This window comes from Siniperca chuatsi, linkage group LG11, assembly GCF_020085105.1.
Source record: "Siniperca chuatsi isolate FFG_IHB_CAS linkage group LG11, ASM2008510v1, whole genome shotgun sequence".
In the NCBI taxonomy this organism is placed as follows: domain Eukaryota; kingdom Metazoa; phylum Chordata; class Actinopteri; order Centrarchiformes; family Sinipercidae; genus Siniperca; species Siniperca chuatsi.
Genome location: NC_058052.1, coordinates 16,886,074 through 16,907,538, shown reverse-complemented (window position 1 = coordinate 16,907,538; position 21,465 = coordinate 16,886,074). Strand labels below are relative to the sequence as shown.

General features: G+C 41.2%; 1 protein-coding gene across 3 annotated transcripts in view; it reads left to right on the top strand.

Annotated features, from left to right (window-relative positions):
* lrmda (leucine rich melanocyte differentiation associated) overlaps positions 1-21,465 on the top strand; it is a 206,905-nt gene that overhangs the window by 32,290 nt on the left and 153,150 nt on the right. The window contains exon 1 of one of the 3 annotated variants that reach the window (XM_044214271.1): positions 9,152-9,183. The exons of the other annotated variants lie outside the window; for them this stretch is intronic. Within the exon in view, the coding sequence (XP_044070206.1) occupies positions 9,167-9,183 (17 nt within the window). The 5' untranslated portion in view covers positions 9,152-9,166. Of the gene's footprint in view, positions 1-9,151; positions 9,184-21,465 lie in introns of those variants that run through there. 3 annotated transcript variants of the gene reach the window in all.

Here is a 21,465-nt window from a genome sequence, read left to right as displayed (position 1 = left end):
TGAAGTGAATTCTACATATTTGGTATTACAGTCTTGCATATTAGTAAAATAGAAAACGCAATAAAGCCTGCTATTTACTGGTACTCTACTTTAACACTGTGGTAACATGTATTGCACGATCAATGTTCAGCATTATCCAGTTGTCGACATGTTGTCAAGATTCTCATTTTGTAATACAAATTTGCAACGAGTTTTATTTGATGTTAGGTTTAAAATATTTCTTGTTATAGACTGTTGTGATATACTTGATATTAAAAAAAGTTTTAATTATTTAGTGAAGGCACACATAGATTATATGTCCTGCTGATACATGTGCAAAAGTTTAATGAGGGATAAATAACAATCCTATTCAGCTTTACACATTGCACTTCATTCAACATGACTTACTAAAAACAAATCCTCAGATGATGTACGGCAGCGATTCCAGTTATGGCAGGCAAACAATCCTGCCGTACCTTTTTCAATAGCTGAGTTCGTGCACTTCTCCCAGCATTAGAATATGAGAGGACACCTGCCTTAAATGACTGAGGGTCAGCTGGGAACCGCTTTGATCTGTGTGACAGTTTGACTGCCTCGATGGGAGTGGCACTGATAATCCCTTTGCTTAACTCGTGCTTTTTGGCCCAGCCGGGGTCCTGTCCAGGGATAAAGCAGTGGGCTAAGTCTTAATCAAACAGCAGGGTCGGTGGCTGCATGAAGGGAAGGGTCTTTGAGGGTTAGAGTGCGGAAGGGCACATTTAGGACAGGGATGAATACACACAAATGGAGGATTAGAGTGTTTTGCCTACTTGCAAATAGGGGAGGTTTAGCAGGCAGTTCTACAATGTTGAAAGAGTAAGTTAGCGAGTTTAGGAAAGCATGTAGTTGTTGTCTTCCCCACAGAACTGGAGTTCATACAGCCACTTTGAGAGCCATTCATGATCCATGTTGCCAATGACGATGTGCATTTACTCTGTGTTGTTGTACACTGATTTTCTGATAATTGTGGCAGTCAATCTTAGTTTAATGACTCATGCCCATCCACAAAACACATATTACCAACTGTCAGATTGCATGCAAACAGTGCAGTTTCACATAAAACAGCCTGCTCTGCAGATTCAGTCTGGTCCCAGTCATTGCCTATAGCAATCCGACACCCATCACAACCAGCAGTAAACAAGCACAAGAAGTGTCATCGGTCAGTTATGTGATTCCTGTTTAACAGTGGGAGCATGCTGAGCCCAGCATGGATGAGTTGTAACGGAGAGACTGGGTGACCTCTTTGCTGTTATCACCTGATCTGCTTCTCATTGTTCCTTAAAGTGAAGCCAAACACAGGTAAAGATGAGTGTGTTTGTAGTGTTAGATCACTGTGTTTTATCAGAGAGCATAGGAGCGTGGTGGCCTTAGCAGCTATAATAGCCATATGTCAGCAGCATGTCACATTATATTTTTGAATTTAAAGAATGGGTTAACAATGAAACAGGTACATTTACAGAAGAGTATGTATCACAGTTATGTTTACATTGAATTGGTGGTGATAAATTGCTGTTGCTGGCCAGGACAGACAAGCCACCATCCCTGTAAAAATGAGAAAGACAACTCATTTAGAATTATAAACCCTTTTCTCTGTTTGTCACTTCTATTGATTTTCTTCTGCCCCCGTCTCTCATAGTTTATATCTAGCTATAAGATATACTCCTGAAGAGGATTTATTGCAGCTATAGGCCTTGCCTGCCAGGTCTGCCATTATCAACAGATGAAAGGCTGGGGGTGGGGAGGTAGGGGGCACTACAGCAGTGCAGTATTGGATATTGTTTAAATACCGTAAAAAAAGCCTTCTCATTTACCCAGTGAGAACCTTGAGAAGCAGGCTGATGTGATAATCCTGTGAGTAGCAGGTGGCGGTGCTTTAATGTTGGTGTAAAACAAAATTGCACTTTTCCATTTTCAATCCACTCTTTATAATCTCTAAATGAGACAATTGATCACCTGTTGGCAAGAAAATGGTTTCACCAGTTCTTATTCAAAGTGGACCTGAGGAGAGGATGATGATATACTGGCAGGAAAGGAAATAAGAGCCATATTGTCTTTTTTACTCTCTATCTCCTGTCTTTTTCTTTCTCCCTCTCAGACTGGGCTGTCAAGTATGAGGAAGAGGAGTAGGAGGAAGCAGACCTTTCTTCTTCTTCCCCCACCACTTCCGAATTACCTGCTGGGTCCGAGCTCTTTTATGCTCTTGTTGTGACAGGTAGATTTATAAGGCTTGAAATTTGTACAAATCAGTTGTCATTCAGCAGCAGCTGTCAATGTGTCAAGCTGTCAGGGCCTGCTGTGAGGGAGATGCCTTAGGGGGCTGAGCGAGGGGGCAACCGCCCAGAAAAGAAAATGAGTTCAAACAGACCTGAGAAGCTCCTCTATTCCACAGGCCTCCCTGCCCCTGTGGAGACGCCATCGATTTCTCTTGATGTTGAGCAACAGCGCGCCCAAAAATGACACGCCACACCGTGCTCAACCCAGTCAGGCTGCGACACGCCAGCGCGTGCTGTGCCAATCCCCTCAATCTGCAGATGCTTCTCATTCTCTACTAAATGGCTGGAAATCTGTAATCTCTCAGAGGAGGGAGAACACCAGAGTTGTGTTTAGAGATTGTTGGCGATGGCTGTCGTGTTTTTATGTGCCGCTTATGTAGCTGAAATGGAAATCTCTCCGAGGAGAATGACAAGCGTGTTTAAAGATTGTTGTCGATTGTTGTCTTGTTTGCTTGTTTTTCCTGGCCTTGTCTCAGTGTGAGCCTGCCTGTGTGTGATTGGCGGGCCTGCTGGGGCAGTGATGGGCATGACAGCCTCTCTCAGTCAGAAGACCCCAGGTGACACACACCTACTCTATCCTCTATCCTTCTACACAGTCTTCACAGAGGAATGGGAAAGACAGGTGCTGCAACCAGTGTGAGGTGTGTAGAAACAAAAGACAACAGCTGACAGAGAAGCTGCGCCATTCGGCAGTATACACGCCGAGGTGTGGGATGACACAAATATGCTCATATTTCTCTCATACACGTCTTTGTGGTATTACTGGTGCTGTTGTCACATTCAGTGTGTGGGAGCAGATGGAGGCAAACAGGTTATTATTGATAACACATTAGCACATTGTCTGAAGTCTGTGATTTGAAGTCCATGATCATTATTAAGTAGCTGTATAAAATATAATAATAGTAATGATAATAATAATATAACAATATAGATAGTATAGGTTTAATCCATTTTCATTTTTTCTGTATATAAATGGTCATATATAGGCTAAATTTTTTGTGTGTGTATCTTAATGTAAGTTAATTTTCCATTTTCTTTTCATTCGGTTGACTTATTCCATGTGAAACACATGCAAAATGTGTCATACATCTCTTTTTTGTGAAACACTAACACTCGAACCATTGTATGCACAGGCTGTGTTTCGACTTAATGATGTTGTCACATTTGTTGTCAGCATTTTACAGTTGTAAAACAGTACAAGATGTTGATAGTCAAGGTTTTTGTCACTTTGCCCCTCCAATTTAATGACAACAACAGTGAAAAAACACCCTCTGTGGAACACGACTGTTTACATCCAAGTGTGTCAGCCAAGTTTGTTTTCACACCCTTCATGCCTGTGTTTGTTATGTATCATAGCCAAACTCCCTCCCCTGAGATGGACCAAGTATGGCCTGCTGAATCTGAGTGAAAGGTTTGACCAAAGCCTGAAGTTTCTAAGCACATGGTGGCTGAGATTGAACACGAGGGAAGTGATTTGAATTCTGCTTGAGAGCTAGCTAATTTGAAAGCTGAGGACTCAATTTCTTATAGCATAGCATGCTCTTGCACTGGTAACCTGGCTACAGTCCAAACCTCCACCTAAACATGTGTGCACACAGGCACAGACGTAGACATGCATCAGAGCTGCATGGCTACACTGTAATTAGCCTGATGAGGTTTTGGGAGATCCTTCTAACAGATTTATCATCGCCACCTGGCAGAGTGGGGTCCCTGAAAGAAAAGGTTTCATGGGACACTGTTTGGAAGGTGATACTCGCTCAGCAGCCCTGCAACAAGGGGTGAAATATTAATCAAAGTTTTCCATGCAGCTATTAACAGCTGCTGGCCTTGGCCTCTGTGTGGGTCTGTGTATGTGTGTGTGTTTATTGTATGGCAATGAGCAGCAAGTTAGTCCACAGAGAGATGAGTGTGACGTGTCTGAGTTTGTCTTGTAAAAATGCAGCTGTCCAGGACATGACAGCTACAGCGTTAGAGGGGCCATTACGGGGTGTAGAACATTTCCTGGGAAATGGCTTGAAAAATGACAATGCAGCCTGTGCAATATTAATTGCTACACAGTCACCATAAATAAGTCAAAAAGCTTTAAGAGAGGAACAAAGTAGAACAGTGCTGGTTATCCATTGATCATAAAACAAGAGAACAACATTAAATCTTATGCATCAATTATTTTTACTATGTTCTTTTCTTAGCAATTAGATTTTAGATACAATTTTATGTTCGTGCTGTGCCACTACATTTCACTCCCCTTACTGTGGGTTATTGTTTTATTATGAAAACGGGTGGCTGTTTAAGGATTTTAGTAACATATTGACATTGATTCTGTGAATCAGTCCTTTTGTCCTCTCTGACCTTTGTGACTCTAACTTGTTAAATGTAGAATATTTGTACTTCAAAGGGCCAGCTTTGGTTTGCAAATGAAATCTCCAATGCGTTCTGCTCCCATTTAGTTGCAAATTAACAGTTCATTGTTGGGAAGCTGTTGGCACATGTTTGGCAAACCGTTTTCACGTAATGAATAGCTTACACATGTCATCAGTTTAAGGCAAGGCAAGTGAAAAGAAAACCACTGAGTCTCTACATTTGTAATCAGAAACTTAAAATAATACAAATTTTTACAAGTTACTTACAACACATATTTATTTGATCTCTTTGGTATAGTTAATCATGTGACACATTGATATTTGAACAAGTTTAAAGTTGTTTCAATCAAATTATATTAAAGTCTATTATTTCTCTTATTGTGATATTATTTTCTATAAGCAGTACAACCAAAACTTTCCCATGACTTCAGGATAAATGAGACTGGCATAAAAGTATTTAATTATACACAAAAAGCAAAGTTAGATCAGCACAGAAGAGCCAGATTTCTGTTGTTTATGTACCCTGTCTTTTTATTTCTTAATTTCTGCACATAAAAGGGAGAGTTGAGAGGTAAACACTACAGCGCTAGAGCAGGTTGTTCTACAGTTATTGTTTTCATGTCTTGTTTCTCAGCAAGCTTTTGTCTGATTTAGTAAGGGGCATATGTTGTTTAATAGGAAATTAATTCTCACCCCCACCGCCTACCCCTCAGTAAATCAGGCATGTAAACCAAAAACCTGAACACAGTGACTAATTAGAATCAAAAGGGCTGGAATCCATAATGGGCCCCCTTCACTCAAAACACTACTCTATAATTGGCCATAAATAAACCCTTGCTGTTTTTGTGTGAGCTGTAAACAGCTGAATGCTTCAATTAAGCAGAAATACACCCGCGCCATGTTAAATGCAGGGCGCTTGGGAGCTGCTGACATATGGATATGATCTGTGCTCTCCCCCCTGCTCCAGTTCAGGCCTTTCTTTGTAGAGTGCGTGAGAAGCACAGATAATTTCTTTTTGCCAGTGTAATATTATAGTGACTCATAAATAGATGGTTACCTTTTCGGTACTAAAAGTTTTCATTAAAGACATCTGAGTTTTGTTATTGACACCACAGGTTGCCTATGCAAGGAAACACAGTAAAATTTATCTGTGCTCTTTTCCTCACCTAATAAATCATCTAAACAGGGCAGACCATATGGCAGATAAGACCTTGGAAATGTGGCTTCGGCATGCAAAGAGTCAAGTTGCTTGAAATCAGGAACGATCACAGACTGCTCTCTCCCTTTCCCCCTCTCTCTTCCTCTCTCACAGAATATCTCCCAGTTATTTTACACGCCATTTTCTTGTTCACCTTATCACCTCTTTGTCACTTGTTTTTTTTCACTTTCCCCCAAGAAGAAAGAGAGAAGCAATTCCTGTGTGTAAAGGACTGGGAGTAGATAATGCTCTCTCTTCTCCCTCTCTCTGTTTCTCCCTCTCTCACTCTTACTTCCCCCCCCCACCCTCCCTCCTTGTCCGCTGCCCCCTGCCGAGAGGGTCCTGGGAGGTGCACTGACTGATGGGAGAGGATGATATATGTAGCGTCTGTGTCCCGGCTCTCCTCTGGCCCTTTGTCATTAATCATAGCCATTAGCTTTTCTCACTGCAGCCTTGTCTGTGCACTGCTATGAAAAAGCAGCCTTTTCTCTCATATCCCACACCAAGAGAGCCTGCTAATATGTCTGCTTCACTGTCACACGGCTGCATTTTCACTGTACAGTAGACAACTATTGTGATGTAGAAAATTAATTTTATATCCAAAACCTATGATTCTTCACCAAGCATATGGGAGGAATTATATTGAGTGGCTGTAAGGTAGAATTGATCATCAATATTGATTTTTGCCGATATACTTCCTGCTTTGTGTGTCATTGTGGGCATTTTTTTCTTCCTTTTGCAGTGCAGTTTTTTCCAATATACTGACAAAAAACAGCACACTTCAAATGTGACTACATCTGTTTTGGACTGGTTAAAACTGGACCACAATGGACTTGGCTTTTTGCAAGGCTGTAGAGAGTCGGTTTGGACGGCCAACGTGTGAGCTAATGAGAATAAACAGCTGGCCACTGTGGTGACCATCTAGTGTAATAGAGATGTATGGCCAATGGCTCCTGCACGCCTACTCCTCCAATCCCCAAACTGTGCCTGACAGATATACTAAAGCCTCATCAGTCTAGTCCCAGTCACACCAAACACACACACGCACACACACACACACACACACACACACACACACACATTTACCACGCGCACATGCTTGTGCGTCATACAGGAACATACACACGCACACAGGCTTAAACTCACAAGTAAAGCAGTGTAGACGCGTTGCAGTCACAGTCCACACATCCACTTGTGCGCACACACACACGCACAGAGCCAGCACTTTCCACATTAGAGACTCAACCCTCTTTTTCTCATTTCCCTAACTGTATCATCCATACTGTACCTAATGAAATGATTGCAAGTAGTTATTGCTGACTTATTATCTAGACACACAGCTTTATCAAAATGCTGCATTGATTTAGTGGACTGTGCCGCCGAGAAAACTCCAGGGATATTTCATTTGCCTGGCTACGCCATAATAATGGGAACCATCCCAGTATGCATTATGCATAGATAGACCATAGATAATTCAAACAGGAGGAACACATGCATTACCTCGGCGCTGTAACCTCCCAGTCTCATACTGTCTATTATATTAGGTTGTGGTGTTGTTTGTTTTGCACTGCACCAGGATCCCATTACATTGAAATGATAAGAACCTACAGTGCAGCCAGCTACATGTACAAATTTGTGTCATAGTTTTCAGCTTTGATAAATCCCAAACACCTTATTCAGCAGGTATTTGTGTTTCCTCTCATTTGACGGTGTTTTGTCCTCACAAAGAGAGAGCTAGCTCCAGGTGGCTCCATGCCTCCCCCCAGGGTTTGCGGAGTGAGATAAGCGTTTGTCTTTCCCATTCTAAAGTGGCTCCTGTTAAGCCCCATACCTGGAAGATGACTGATTTTGACAATGCAATTTACATCTCTGTATAAAACAATCTCACACTGCGCCTGCCGATTTACACCGGATTAAACTGTTTGTCTCCGTCACAGGGTAACCACACAATCTATCAGGGCCTCTGTGCCTTTTCTAATACCACATTCCCTCTCTTGTCCCTTGAGAGCAGAAAATTGATCCAGAATGCAGAGCGGGGCCTCCCCCTTTAAAATTGCTACAACAGCTTTGTGAGACCTACAATTATTGAAACATGCAGATGTCAGTAATTTCAATAAAACTGATATGGTAGTAATGAAAACATCTGACTGAGGGGGCGACGGCTACAGGATTTATGGCTGCATTAGAGGAAAAAGGCTGAGATGACAGTTTTGCAGCATTGCTCGGCACTCCCTTGTTTCACACGCATTAAAGGCGCAGATCAATTAGCGTCCGACGCCGTTAGCTTTGCCACAGACAGTCCTTTTACGGCGACATGAAAAATTCATGGGTTCTTAGGAGAGATTTTGGAGCCATTAGCTGTCCTCATCCTCACATGCTTTCATGTAAGTGTGTATTTGCAGTGATGTATGACTGTACAGTAGCCAAAGTCTGTCTTTATAATCACAGAAGAACCATGACATTCTTTCTGTATCTTTTAGTCTCGGTCCAACATTTTAAGAGTGTACATGATCAGTTTTGTAGAACAAAAAAAATATTCCATAGGAATCAAGAGTATTATTGCTATACAACTACAGAAACTATATCACAGCCCACCTGCATGCTAGATTCTATAACAGTAATGTATTATGGCCATGTAGGTGCTTTAGTATTAAATTTACTTAAGTAAACCTGTTATAGAAATCCATACTAATTCAAAGCATGTAGCTGTAGTCAGCCCACTCAGATCAAATACCTCTGTCCATCCATTATTGTACTCCTATGATCTCATGATGTCTGAGTGCTGCCTCTCCATTCCCCACAGGTGAGTCATTGCAGGGCCTGTCATCCTCTCTGCTCCATACGCCATATGTCTAATTCTAATTAAATGAACATTAAGACCCCCCTTTCTCGTCCTATCCCTTTCTCTTTCTCACCCTCCCTGATGCTATCAGAGCTAGGAGAGCTCAAATGTTAAAGTAATGAATGTGTTAGCACCGTGACAGGAGCAAGAAGAGGAGGAGTCTGAGGAGTGACTGTGCAGTGCAGCTAGGTTTTCTCCTCGGCAGCCGCTGTGGCAGTGACAGGGCTTGGTCACATTCGATTTGCATAACCTGCTAAAAAGCTATCAGAGGGCCTGCAATTGATTGAATTTCACCTCAGAGAAGTGCTAATTAATAACGCTGTCGCTGTGGTTCTGACAGGCCTTTATTATGTGCGTGGGACAGGAGATGATGTCCGTATTAGCAGGGTCTCTGGAAGCTGTGGAGGAGAATATCGAATGATGAATTAATGGAACTATGTCCTGGCTCTATCATCATATCATTAGAAGACCATTGATGGGTTCACACTACAGGTAGAAATCTATAACAGTGTAATGGTGCAGTAATATTTAGGCAGCAGCTTATATTATCTACACTATATCATGGGTGCAGTATGTGGTTCATATTCTCCATGAGCACTCAAGTGCGAGTGAACTGGGATTTTTGATTCTGGGCAAAGCAGAGACCTGTTTTAACATTTTTTGTGCCACACAAACATGGCTACAGACCATGGCCCTTATTTTCTAACATGAACAAACTGTCTGAGTGTATATATCTATGTGTCAATGTCTATGTAGTATATGTGTTTTAGAGAGATGTACTATTCTGCCAGTTTTATTGACTTAGTGTTTCTGCTCTTAGTTTATTTTGCTGCCAAATTATTAAGCAATTGCCAGTTATCTTCACCTGTTTATGATATGGACTTTACATAGAAGGAGTCCGAAATAGCGCACATTTACCAAACACCAGGTGGCTCAGGGTTTCAGGCAACTCAGCTGGAGCCAACACTGTCTTTCTTAGAAATGTCCATGACCAACACAGTTATCACAAGATAATGGTAATGTTTCTGGTATGCTCATTACAACCTGTCCCTCTGTGGATCATCACCCAAGCCTTATGATGGAAAAGACCGCAACATCCTCGATTCTATGTCTACCCTTTTTTTCCAATCCACAAATAAGTATCTCCGTTCATGAAATTGTAATAATGCACAGAAAATGGACTATGCCCAGTTTGGCAGACGAGTGTCCCATACTTAAAAAGATTTATTTTTCCGAGTTGTTCTGGTTTTTGCTCTGTTTCACAGAGTGAGGTCTTCATGGAAAAGCTCTGATTGGGATCTGCCAAAGGCTCTGCTCATTTTGGCCAGAATGCTCCCCCTAGCCTGGACGCTAATGCTGCAAAATCACTCTTAGACGCCATCACAAACTGCCCGAGCAGTATGCTGTGTTGTTGCCAACAGCAATTACCCTGGTAGAAACAACTTAACTATGTGTAAATGACCACTGCTGCTTGGTGAATATCATATTTCCTGAATAACTTATTAGATTAAGAGGCTGTACTGTGAGGAGATTGGAAATGACGGATAAAGAAATCAAGCCCAGATTGTGCTGTATATCTGACCAGAAGTTGTTTCATAACATCACTTGACTAATAAGATGAATTCCTTTTGTTTATAACCATGAACTCTATTGCAATAAAAACAGGTCTTTATTGTCAAACCTAAGAGTGGTTTTTGGTTATGAATTGCAGCTCAGTGGTGAAACAGATACAATAATATAAACATCTCCCTTTTTATGTCTTTTATTAAGGCGCTATATAAGCACACATATATTAGATACAGTGGTACTGTCTGAAAGAAAGATTAGAGTATTCTTCAGATAAAGAACCCTATTATGTTGGTTTACTACTTATTCAAGGTCATACTGTATACTAGTAGCACAGTGATGCTTTCATGGTGTTCAATGCTTATTGCTCTAAATTAGCTCTCCTAAATCATAGTGGCCTTTCGGATAGGACGCCTGAGAGTCCTGCATGTGTTAATGTTGTATACACCCCACTATTCTACTTGAAGCAGAAATGCTCTTCATCATTCCATGAAACAGGGAAATGCTCGTGGGTAATGAGACTGACTGCAATTGAGAATAACTTATGGAGCTAATATTCTATATCTGCACATAACCAGGGCTCTACAGGACGTCATAAACATACACTTGGGTGTATTTTCCAAATCATTCTGCCATGCATATTATTTTCCTGTCTGTCTTCATGGTGGTGGTGTAATTTTTGGGTGACTTGATGAATTGCATTTGATATGTCAGAGCAGATTCTCTGAGGATTTCCTTTCTTCGGGGCAGTGTAAGCCATTCTCTATGGTTTGTCTGTGTGCAACATGCATTAATGCAGTCCTCTGATCTGGATCCAGGTTGTTAAGCTATCATATGAAATGAGAAGTCAAGACAGCAACGCAAGGGAGTGTGTTGTCTCCTTGTAAAGGCTCTGGTATCATATCGGGTTTAAATCCTCATATCGGACCTCCCAGAGAGTCATTTGTTCAAATGAGCATTAGTCATTATTCTTTAAGCCCTTACTGGAGCTCATGGATCTCACAACAAATAGGTGGCCTGTGACAGAAATAAGGTGTAAGCATTCAATATCCCACCCCCCTACTCTACTCCCATCCTCTTTGCTCACTACCTTTTTCTCTCAGTGTAACACAAAGACATGCAGAATGTAGACTGCAATCTGATAAGTGTTCTTGCATGGTAGCCCTCCCCTGCTCTATACATCTCAACAGTTAGAGAGAGTGTGTATGTGTGTGTGTGTGAGAGAGAGAGTGAGCAGATCAGAGCAGGGGGAGCTGTGGTCGGGATTGAACTGGGCTGTCTGAAGTTGATTAATCGGCCTGTGAGGGTGAGAGACTCCCGGGCCAGGCAGCAGGGTCCATCCCCGTGGCATGTGATGCTGATTGGCTTTGTCCTGTGCGTCTGCGCTGGAGGAGCGGACATTAAGATTAAGTGATGCTGTCGTGTCGGGGAGCACTGCACTGCATCATTCTGGGAAGAGACAGCTGTGCTGCTTAATCCTTCATCACCAGGGGAGAGCTGCCAGGGCCCAGATATACAGCCAAAGATAACCCTCCATAACTTCTGCTAAAGATCAGGAAACTTTGAATTCGCATCCATCTGCTTGGCTCTGTTCAGCTCAACCCCCCTCTGTCTGAGTGCTAGAAATGAGCAGTCACTAAAAACGCTAAATAAAAGGGAGGAGGAGAAAGTGAAGGATAGCTGAAGGGAGTAATCTAAGACCAGTAGTGTGCATGAGCTGTATGGATAACCTCTGGCACCAAGGACTGCCTTTTGTCTTCGTGAATGAAAGACTCATAATGCAGATGAATTGCAGATACAGTAACCATGTTTATATTCCTAATCATTCATAGGGAAATCAGTTGGATTGGACAATACAATTTTAAATGTGCAGCTGTCCTCTCACTCCAGCACGGCTTTCATTTTATTAAAACTTCTTGATCTCTCATTGTAATGTTTGAACGTATTATTACATCTGTCAATAGATACCTTGATCTAAATAGGGATTTCTGTCAAAGATCCTACTGAGAATCAGGATCTCTGACTTGTTGTGGTTGATGGTGGGAGTGCAATTTCCCAAGAGCTGCAGCGATGTGTTGTGACACTGGTGTTAAAGCCTGCCACTGTAGTTTGCTGATAAAGCAAAGGCCCAGCCAATGAGCTTTAGTCCAGATTCATACCTTGTCCAGTCAGTGAGTGGTCAAGACTTATTTGCAAAACCCTACAAACTTTGTCTTTACTGCATACTCCTAATATTTGTCAATAAAATAAATATGGAACAGATATTTAAACTTGTGGCTGCTAGTCTCAATTATTTTTATTTCCATATACATATGGATGCTATTACTATCATTATTATTATTATTACTATTATTTTTTATTGTTATTATTAATATTATTATTAATAATAATACTAAAACTAATAATAATTCGTTTTATATAATAAGTCAACAAATTGCATGCTCAGTGAAAGTAAGCCTACATGTCACTTCTCAAACCCATGCAAGGTACTTTTGTTCAAATGGATTGTATTTACTCTAGGTTTGCTGGAGAGAAAAGCAAGCTGGTGTCTTGTGAGAGCAGATAAATCCTGGGCGGAGGCCGAGTGGCTGACTGATTCCTCCTGTATGCAGCGATGGGTGGCGTCAGCAGGTTTCACACTGCTGGCCTTTGCATGTTTGCAGCTGGCTTGATGCAGCTGTCAGCCAGTGATTGATGAGTATCATCATTTAAAGTGTATAAGAAAACGTCTCTGTGAAGGGAGACATGATGAACTGCCGCCTGCTGGCGCTCTCAGAGACACGCTCGGCGCTTCCACCTCCCTCTCCCTTTTCTCTCTCCCTCTCCTCGTTTCTACTTCACTGGTCCCCCGTCCATCCCTCTATTCTTCTCTCCCTTTATGCTTCTTTTTCTTCACCTTCTTTTCTTTTTTACCATGTTCCTGAGTCTTTAAGCGCCTCTCTTGCCGTCTCCTCTTCTTCTCTGTTCCTCCCACTTGCACTCTCTTCCTGTCCCTCTACTGCCCCCATGATTTCCCTTTCTGTCCTCCCTCTTTTATTCAGGTTTATTTAACTCACTTTTGTTGTGTCACTCTTCTGTCTGAATGATTCTTTCTCTCTCTTTCACTCTCTTGCACTCCACCACCTTTCCTGCCCTCTATATGTCTATTGGCTGAGTAGAGAGACAAGGATGAAGCCAGTGCTCGGCTCTGTATAGTCCATTCTGTCTCTGATACTTCTCAGATCATATGAAATGTCAAAATTCATATGGACCCTGGACGGCGATATATTTAGTCCCTGCCTGCTGTATACCTCCACAGCAACCATGACAGTGACATATTAGTTATGCTGTCTTTTGCAATGTGATATCTTTAAATTTGCCACCTTGTTAAGTTTTGATTAATGCGATTCCATTTCAGCAAAGTAATTGGCTTGGCCCTGTTGTGAGCGATACACAGGCGCTGCGCCGGAACAAACGCTGCAACATGGTAATGAGGCAATGAGTTTGTTCTATGGATGTTGGCAAGTGACAGTTATTAATGATTGTTATGATAAACAGACGAGTGCAGATCGGGGGGGATGAGTCGGGCCAGACTGACAGTTTAAAAATAACGCGCACTGGAAAGTACTAACGAAGTAATACAGTGTTAGGAAAACAATCATGCAGGTTGTCAGAGGAAGAGGTGTAATTACAGAGCTACACTGGCCTGCCTGGGAGGAGCTGGCTTCTAATAGAGCCAGAGGAATATACACTGACAGAGGAGAGCTGAATGATATACAACTTTAATTGGATCATCTTTTAACCCCCCTTTCTTTTTCTCAGAATACAAAGGAGGTCTGTACTCACAGCTGTGTTATGATAGGTTTGGTCTCCTGTGAAGACTAGTGACCCTGTATAGTACAGGCTGTATAGTACAGGGAACTGCTGTGTTTGTGTGATCTGAACATGGACTGTATTACTGTTGCTGTCCTTGTCTCTGCTCAGTATCAAAGCTTGGAAAAAGTGTATACAGTATGTTTAAATGGTGTGAAGTGATGTAAACCCAGGCCCACTTTAGCCTAACTTTTTATTTCGATAGTATATATGGAGCAGACATATTTTAAAAGACTAAAACTACCTTTTCTCTTGTTCTGTAAATTCTGTCATACTTCAAAATGTAGTATGATAGCTGGTGTAAATAATTTATAAATACCTTTGTCTTACAGCTTTAAATCCACTAACTGCAGAGTCAAAACCACATTTCTGCCTCTTCATATTTGCTTTGGCCAATCTGTTTTCTTTTTGTGTTGGGGGCATGTTAAATTTGTCCATCTTCCGTCGTCATGCCTGAACTTTTGGTGACATTTAACCTGTACCAGTGCATGGCTGTCAAGAAATACTTGGTTTTGGAATGTGATGATCAGATGACTTTGCAGACCTTTGCGTGAACCTTGTCTGGTGTTGATTTAGTGAGGCACAGAGATCAAAGCGATCCCTCTCAGCTTTTGTCAGTGGGCTGTTGATGTGTAGGCCGAATGTGAACAAAAACTAATCCTACACAACACTGGTGAGCTAACTGCATGCTAACTGTACAGAGGTCACCAGTGGAATCAACACTATATATAATTTTTACAATCTAATTAAGATTTTACATCGTCACTTTATTATTTATCTTTTCTTAAATTTAATATTTTTTGTGCAACAAAATGTAGTCCTTTCCAAGCACAACCTATTCTAAGTCTTTTACTTGACTTTCATTGTTATGTTAAACTGTGGAAATTTATCTTTCCTTAATTACCTTGATGACGCCGGCGAGCAAGTTGGCCAAAGACAGCATTAATCTTTAATTGTGGACACTACTGTTTCCCTTTTAAGGTTGATTACCTATGGAAATAGCTCGGAATGACCTCATGAATCAAATTATTAATTCAATGTCAGTGTAACCCTAAATATAGGGCCACTATATCTGAGTCGAACTCTTATTATCTGCACTATGGTGAAATAGTTAAGTGTGCTGGATGGAGTTTTTATGGTGTTGTCAACAATGGAAGGAGATAAAACCCCTAACCAAACAAGTCAATATTTCATTTTCCCTCTCTCATTCATATCTGGGTCTGGCTGTGGAAATTGATTGTGGTTAGACAGTCAGAGAGGCAGTGGTGATTCAGTGCAATTTTCAAATAAACTGAAAAAGAATTGTCATTCTGTAATGGTTTTAGTTGGCAGTAAGTGGCCTGGTTGGAATTTCAGGGCCCTACACTATCCATTATCCAAGTTTTCCAACACCCTGTCATTGTTGACAGGTGGATTATAATTTTTCTATAGCAGAACAATTGAAATGACAGCGGTTTAACAAACTTGGATGGGACAAAGGAGACACAGGGTTCCAACAGGAAATATGCTGCCAACATTTGTGTGCACTTTGTGTTAGGAAGTGAAAAGTCCTGCTTTCTATCTTACTCAGGAATAAGAGTTTTCCAGATTGTCCAAATATGCACTAAACAGGACTGCTCTTGATGAATGAGTGGTTAAAACGGTTTCTACATGAATTCAATCCCCCCCATATCATACTCGAAACCTGCAAAACTTTGACCCAGAAAGTATGATAACAAAAAAACTACAAACACAAAATACACTCATACATACAATTTATTACCCTAGATTTTAAACATACATTTTTCAAGCAGTTTGATCTTCCCTGCACTCTTTATATTATAAACAGCTTTAGCACCAAATCAGTGTTGTATTGGCTGGGATCCCATTTCCATGCTGCTTGCTTCTTGGCGCTGTCATGCAGATTCTCTTCACGGTTCCCTTCTTTTTCTTTTTGAAGGCTGTGATTCCTGGCCATATGGAGCCCATCCCTTTGTCTTCTGTGGTGCTATCACATCGCAGGGCCTCTGGTAGAGGCTGGGTTAGCGTGTGGAGCTGCTTGGTGACTGTCAGCCCTGGTAGTCTTCTGTTTGCTGACATGTGAAGCCGGGCAGCATACTGTAGGCCTGATGTTGGAACTCACTTACAATTAACTTGAGAAGACGCTGACATGGGGCCTTCTGTCTCGACAAGTATCGTGAGGAGACAGCTGTGTGTTATCCCATAGAGCATAAATCAGTTATTACTGTGCCTATTTAAGAGGACATTGTATGAATGTTGACCTAACTTTATAAGAACGCAAATATTTTTTTTGCATGTGTAAGCAGAATACAGATGAGTAACAGGAAGTGAAAGACAGAGGCGATGTACGAACAGTGTAGAGAATGGTAGTGTCTCTCCCAGCTGCACACTGTCTCACTAGGCATGTATCAACACATCCCTCCACTTGGCTCTCTCTCCTCAGTGTCCCCCGCTTCCCCACGCTTCTGCTCTAACTTCTCAACAACTACAGCCCCCAAACCCCCGCGCTTTCATAATGAGTTTAGTCAGAGTGATTATAGCTCTACTATTCTACTGTCAGTGATTATTAGACAAGAGCTAAAGCTGAGGACCTTTGTCAGCTATTATTTTAATAGCGCTATTAGTATGAGTCCTTGGTGACCATCACATTCATCAGTCATCATAAACCTAACTGTGTTGTGCACATAGATAATGTGACTATTACCAGTGCAGTGTATTTTTGCTGTTGCAACTTTGTGATCAGTGTAATTGTCAGTTTTTCTGTTTTCTCTTAGTAAACTAAACCTAAGATCCCACACAATCAGTCTGTCTGACTAACCATTTAAACTCCTGCAGTAAGTCTGTGTCCTGCAAGATGGGGACTTACAAATCAGACATGGAGACATGAGACAGCAGAATGAGCAGAAGTTAGCTTTGCTTACTGGAGTGAAGTGACACCTGTCTCCCAGACTGCCCTAACTCATGTGCACTGTGAAGTTAATCCTTCTGTAGAAGCCTGTCACATGACAGAGAAGACCACAGGGCGAGAGAGGCCTGAGTGGGGCCTTCAGTTTTTCCTAAATATGTGAGTTTAAAGCAACAATGTAATTGGTTTAATTAAAAGTCTGTGCTGTAATTAAAGATATAAATACTGTGATCATTTTTGGTTGAGCTGTCACTATGTCTGTGGTTAGTGTTATCATCCATCAAGATGTTTGGATAATAATTAAGTGCAACCTGATGTGTTGCCATGAGTTTGTGCTATATGATACATGAAGGATAGTGTAATATGAGTAAAAGCTGGTTACAGGATGTGCTGATGTGTCCTGTCTTGGAGAAGGCTGTGGTGGGAACATATTGATGTTGATTGATTTTCTGCAGCAATGGGTCATCTTAGGTTGGCTCGTCTTCATTTTCAAATGCTCCTCTGAACTGCTATAGCCATGTAATGAAGACCTATCAGCTGTATCAATCAAGTACGTAGCAACATGTCAGACATGCTAATACATGACCCACATGCTAATAACTTGTTTAACTTAAGATTGTATGCATAATGGTATAATGGATATTAATACTAAACATCACTTTCTCTTTTTCATGTCTGCCTGTTTTGCTGGATCCTGTACAATGGTGGTTGGATCAATTTTTTCAAAATAGGTAAGCTGTTAACCATTTACCTCAATTAAATAGAGTTTAGCATGAAATTGCAAAATCATGTCATACGGCCACTAGTATATCTCGCTCTACTCGCAGAAATAGAATTTGAAGTGCATTGCTGAACCATCTGGTTGCCTTGTTTACCGTGCACAGCGTCAGTGTGTGCGTATTAATCATGCTTACACAAGTGTCTTAATTACTCCCAATGTAGCTGCTCCCTCTAAAACCCAGGAGATGACCTTTCTTTCCCCGTTCTTTTACGCCATTAATCATCCATAATCAACACCTTCAGAGTCAAGGAGAGGGCCACTCAGAGCTGCCCAACACTGCCCACAGACCTCTGTCACATGCACACTCAGATCTTTATTAATGGCCCACACATAGACTAGACAAAAACATAATTACACACATAAACACTTACTTTAACAATTTAAATGGGTATGGCTAATGCCTATAGGAAATGTGTCATGACGATATACCCGATGATGTATTCTTCCTCATGAAGGTCACTTTTCCATTAATATTCAGGAGTCAATTGTCTGTCATTTTGATGTTCTCTCATATCCTGCATGAAACTGGAGGAGCATGCCCACAGGCCTAACAAATGGTATTTCACTTATGAATGCGATACTCTGACATTCATGGCAGACACTGATTCATAGCCATCACATGACTGATATGTCTAAGTGCCTGGGACGCACAAGGAAGTGAAAAACTGCGGTGTGCAGGGCTTTTAACATTTCAGATCTTGTTTAGCCCTGCCAATGGCAGATTGACAAGTGGAGTTTCTGCTGTAGCAGGTAACTGACATGCCTGGCTTCTCCCCCCTGCTGACTGAAAGCTTAATATGTCATTTGTCAGTCAAGGATGGGCTTTCATTCAATCATGGCTTGGCATCCACTCAAATACCAGCTGGGACTTCGATTTCATGCAAAAGAGAAGTTGAATACACACTTAGCGGGCATGTACTGGCTATAGTGATGTGTTGATTTCTAAAACACTGTTGATCATTAGAATTATGACGCCTGTCAGTCGTCTGGTTTTAACTTTGATGAACATTGTTAGCACAACTAGGCAGTGGTGATCTTTTTCAAATGAGAGGAGTTACGGTATTTCTGTAACATCGGATCATCTTGCATCACTTACATGCAAAAGGACAAAACGCCACTTCAAAGTTCTATAATAGTTTTATGACTGCCCACAAATTGCTGTCATAAATTTTTCATTCTTTTTAATTTACTGTCATAAATCAAGGCTGCTGTGGGTTCTCTGCTCTAAATGGGATTGCTCCATAGTTTTGGCATGCAGCAATCTGGCTTTGGATCTCTGAAAAACAGACAGCACACGGAAGGTAGTGCATTAATTTAAGCCCATAAATTATGCACTTAATTTTATAATGTCAAACCATAAATAATGTTGATGCATTGGGAACTGCAACACATCACCCATAGAAATTATGCATTTGAGATGAATGGGGATGCTGTGATGGATAATGGATCTCAACCAATGTGATCTATTTAAGTTTGGTCCCCAGAGGAAATGATGGTGCAAAATTAAGGAAACAATTTCTAGAGGAGCTGTTTGATATTCATGAAGAGCTTCCCCTAACTTAGGTCAGTTGCAGTCTTTGTTGTTTAAGTTAACATTGTATAATGTCTGTCACACCTTAACTTCCTTTAATTCTCCTTGCTCAGCTTTTATTGTCCTTTAAGTTAAAGGATGTTGCTAATGCAGAATAAACAATCCGTCACAACAAAAACACACTTTCTCAATTTATAATTTACAACTTCTGCAGTAACAGAAACTACACCTCTATCCCTGCCTCCTCCTATGCTTCTCTGATGAACATGTGCTGTTCTGCTGTAGCTTGGCCTCAGCGCCAACAGAAATGTTGCCTCTGGTTTTTCCAACCTACTCCCCAGAGTACCAGATGGATGATTAAGTATTGGACTTTACTAAGGCTTGTGCAAATGCTTACTACACTGAACTCCCAATATTGTGTATTATCTGCCATTAGGCGTGGATAATATTAGCCATTCTCCCTGTAATGGCTTAGGAGAAGAATAATTGAATGTGCTCATGGGCTCTGGTTCAGTGTAGTCGTGCGTGAATGGGAATGCATCAACAGTCGTCTGGTTTTAATATTATACCACTGTATTCCTCTTCAAACTGAGCATCACAGGAGTTTTTGCTGTTGAACCGTGAACACATCCAGTGCACTTCTGTGCTCTTATGATCTTCTGGATGTATTAATTATCTGCAGAGAAGCTTGTTTGGACAGCTCATTCATTTTTGCTTGATTGTATTGACAAGCCTTTCTTAAGCAGTCAAGGTAAATGCCATGATCAATACTGTGGTATTGGCTTGCATTATCATGATAATCCTTGTATGTGAAAATGGCAAGAGAGACTAAAGGGGAGCAGGATCATAGTGACTTTGTAAGGGTAAAATGGCCATTTGAAGGTCTAATAGGTACAAATAAATGCATAGTAAAAACTGCTTTGTTCTCCTATGAAATAAAATAGTACCATTTGGTAATATGATATCTTTTCCTCCAAATATTTTTAGTTTTAAACTTTCCTCGGTCAACAGATCAACATTTGACTGTAGGTTTTTATCTGCAACTTGTGATCAGTGTTTCCATAAAGACAAATGACTATCTGCTGTACTTGAGGAAGTTACAACTGGTGATCGGTGGCTGTTTGAAACCAAGCAAGCCTACAATGATGTTTTAGTGGATTGTTGTTTAAAATGTGATCCCCCTGTTTTGTTATGTAGGGGGCAGCAAGCCTGTATAACGCGGGCAGAATAGTGTTATGCCTTTGGTCAAATTAAAGCACTGCCAAATCCATGAAATGACTATATTCTAATAAATGTTCTGTCATTGCATGTGATAGCAGACAGTGGTGTGTGTGTGAGACAAAGTCCCTTCTTTTGTATGGCGAGTATAAATCATCTTGATGTTCACATGGTGGTCTTGTCTACACTTTAAATAGAGGGAGATGCCACATCAGCTGCACAGTGAAAGTTATGGACCATAGCGAAGTCATTAAACAGTGCACCATGGGCAAAATGCTGCGGTAAAATAATCAGAACATCAGACGTTCTCAGTGAATTGCTCATTTATTCCTGCCTTGTTGATGTTTGATGCTTCAACACTGACCTCACTGTTTGAGATCTTAGAACTCTGGTGACACAGAAGGAAGCCTTTTTTCTCCCCTTTCAGACAAGAGACAACACCCAGTTTTCAGCAAGTATTTCTTGTTGACCCCATTTTCCTCTCCGGGATAATAAGCTCTGACACTGACAGTAAATATCTCTCTGAGTTTCATTACCCTCTGTTTGCCATCATAAATCCTTCTGAAGGAGAAGCATTCCCCAAACTAGCCATGCAGGTTGATCTGTGTGTGTTTGTGTGTGCGTGGCTAGGTGTGTGTGCATGTACAACTATGTGAGAGTTCTGGTTGTCTGTGCTAGCCTCCCTGTGTGGTGCCAGTGAAGGCCTGAAGGGCTCGAAGTCTATACACACACACACACACACACACACACACACACACACACACACACACACACACACACACACACACACACACACACAGATATACACGTCTCAATAAACTCTCTATGTTAGAATTAGGACAGCCCTCTCTATGTTTGGACCAGAAGCTCCTGCAGTGGATAGATTGCACAGTTTTTAAGATATGAAGTGTTTGACAAGTA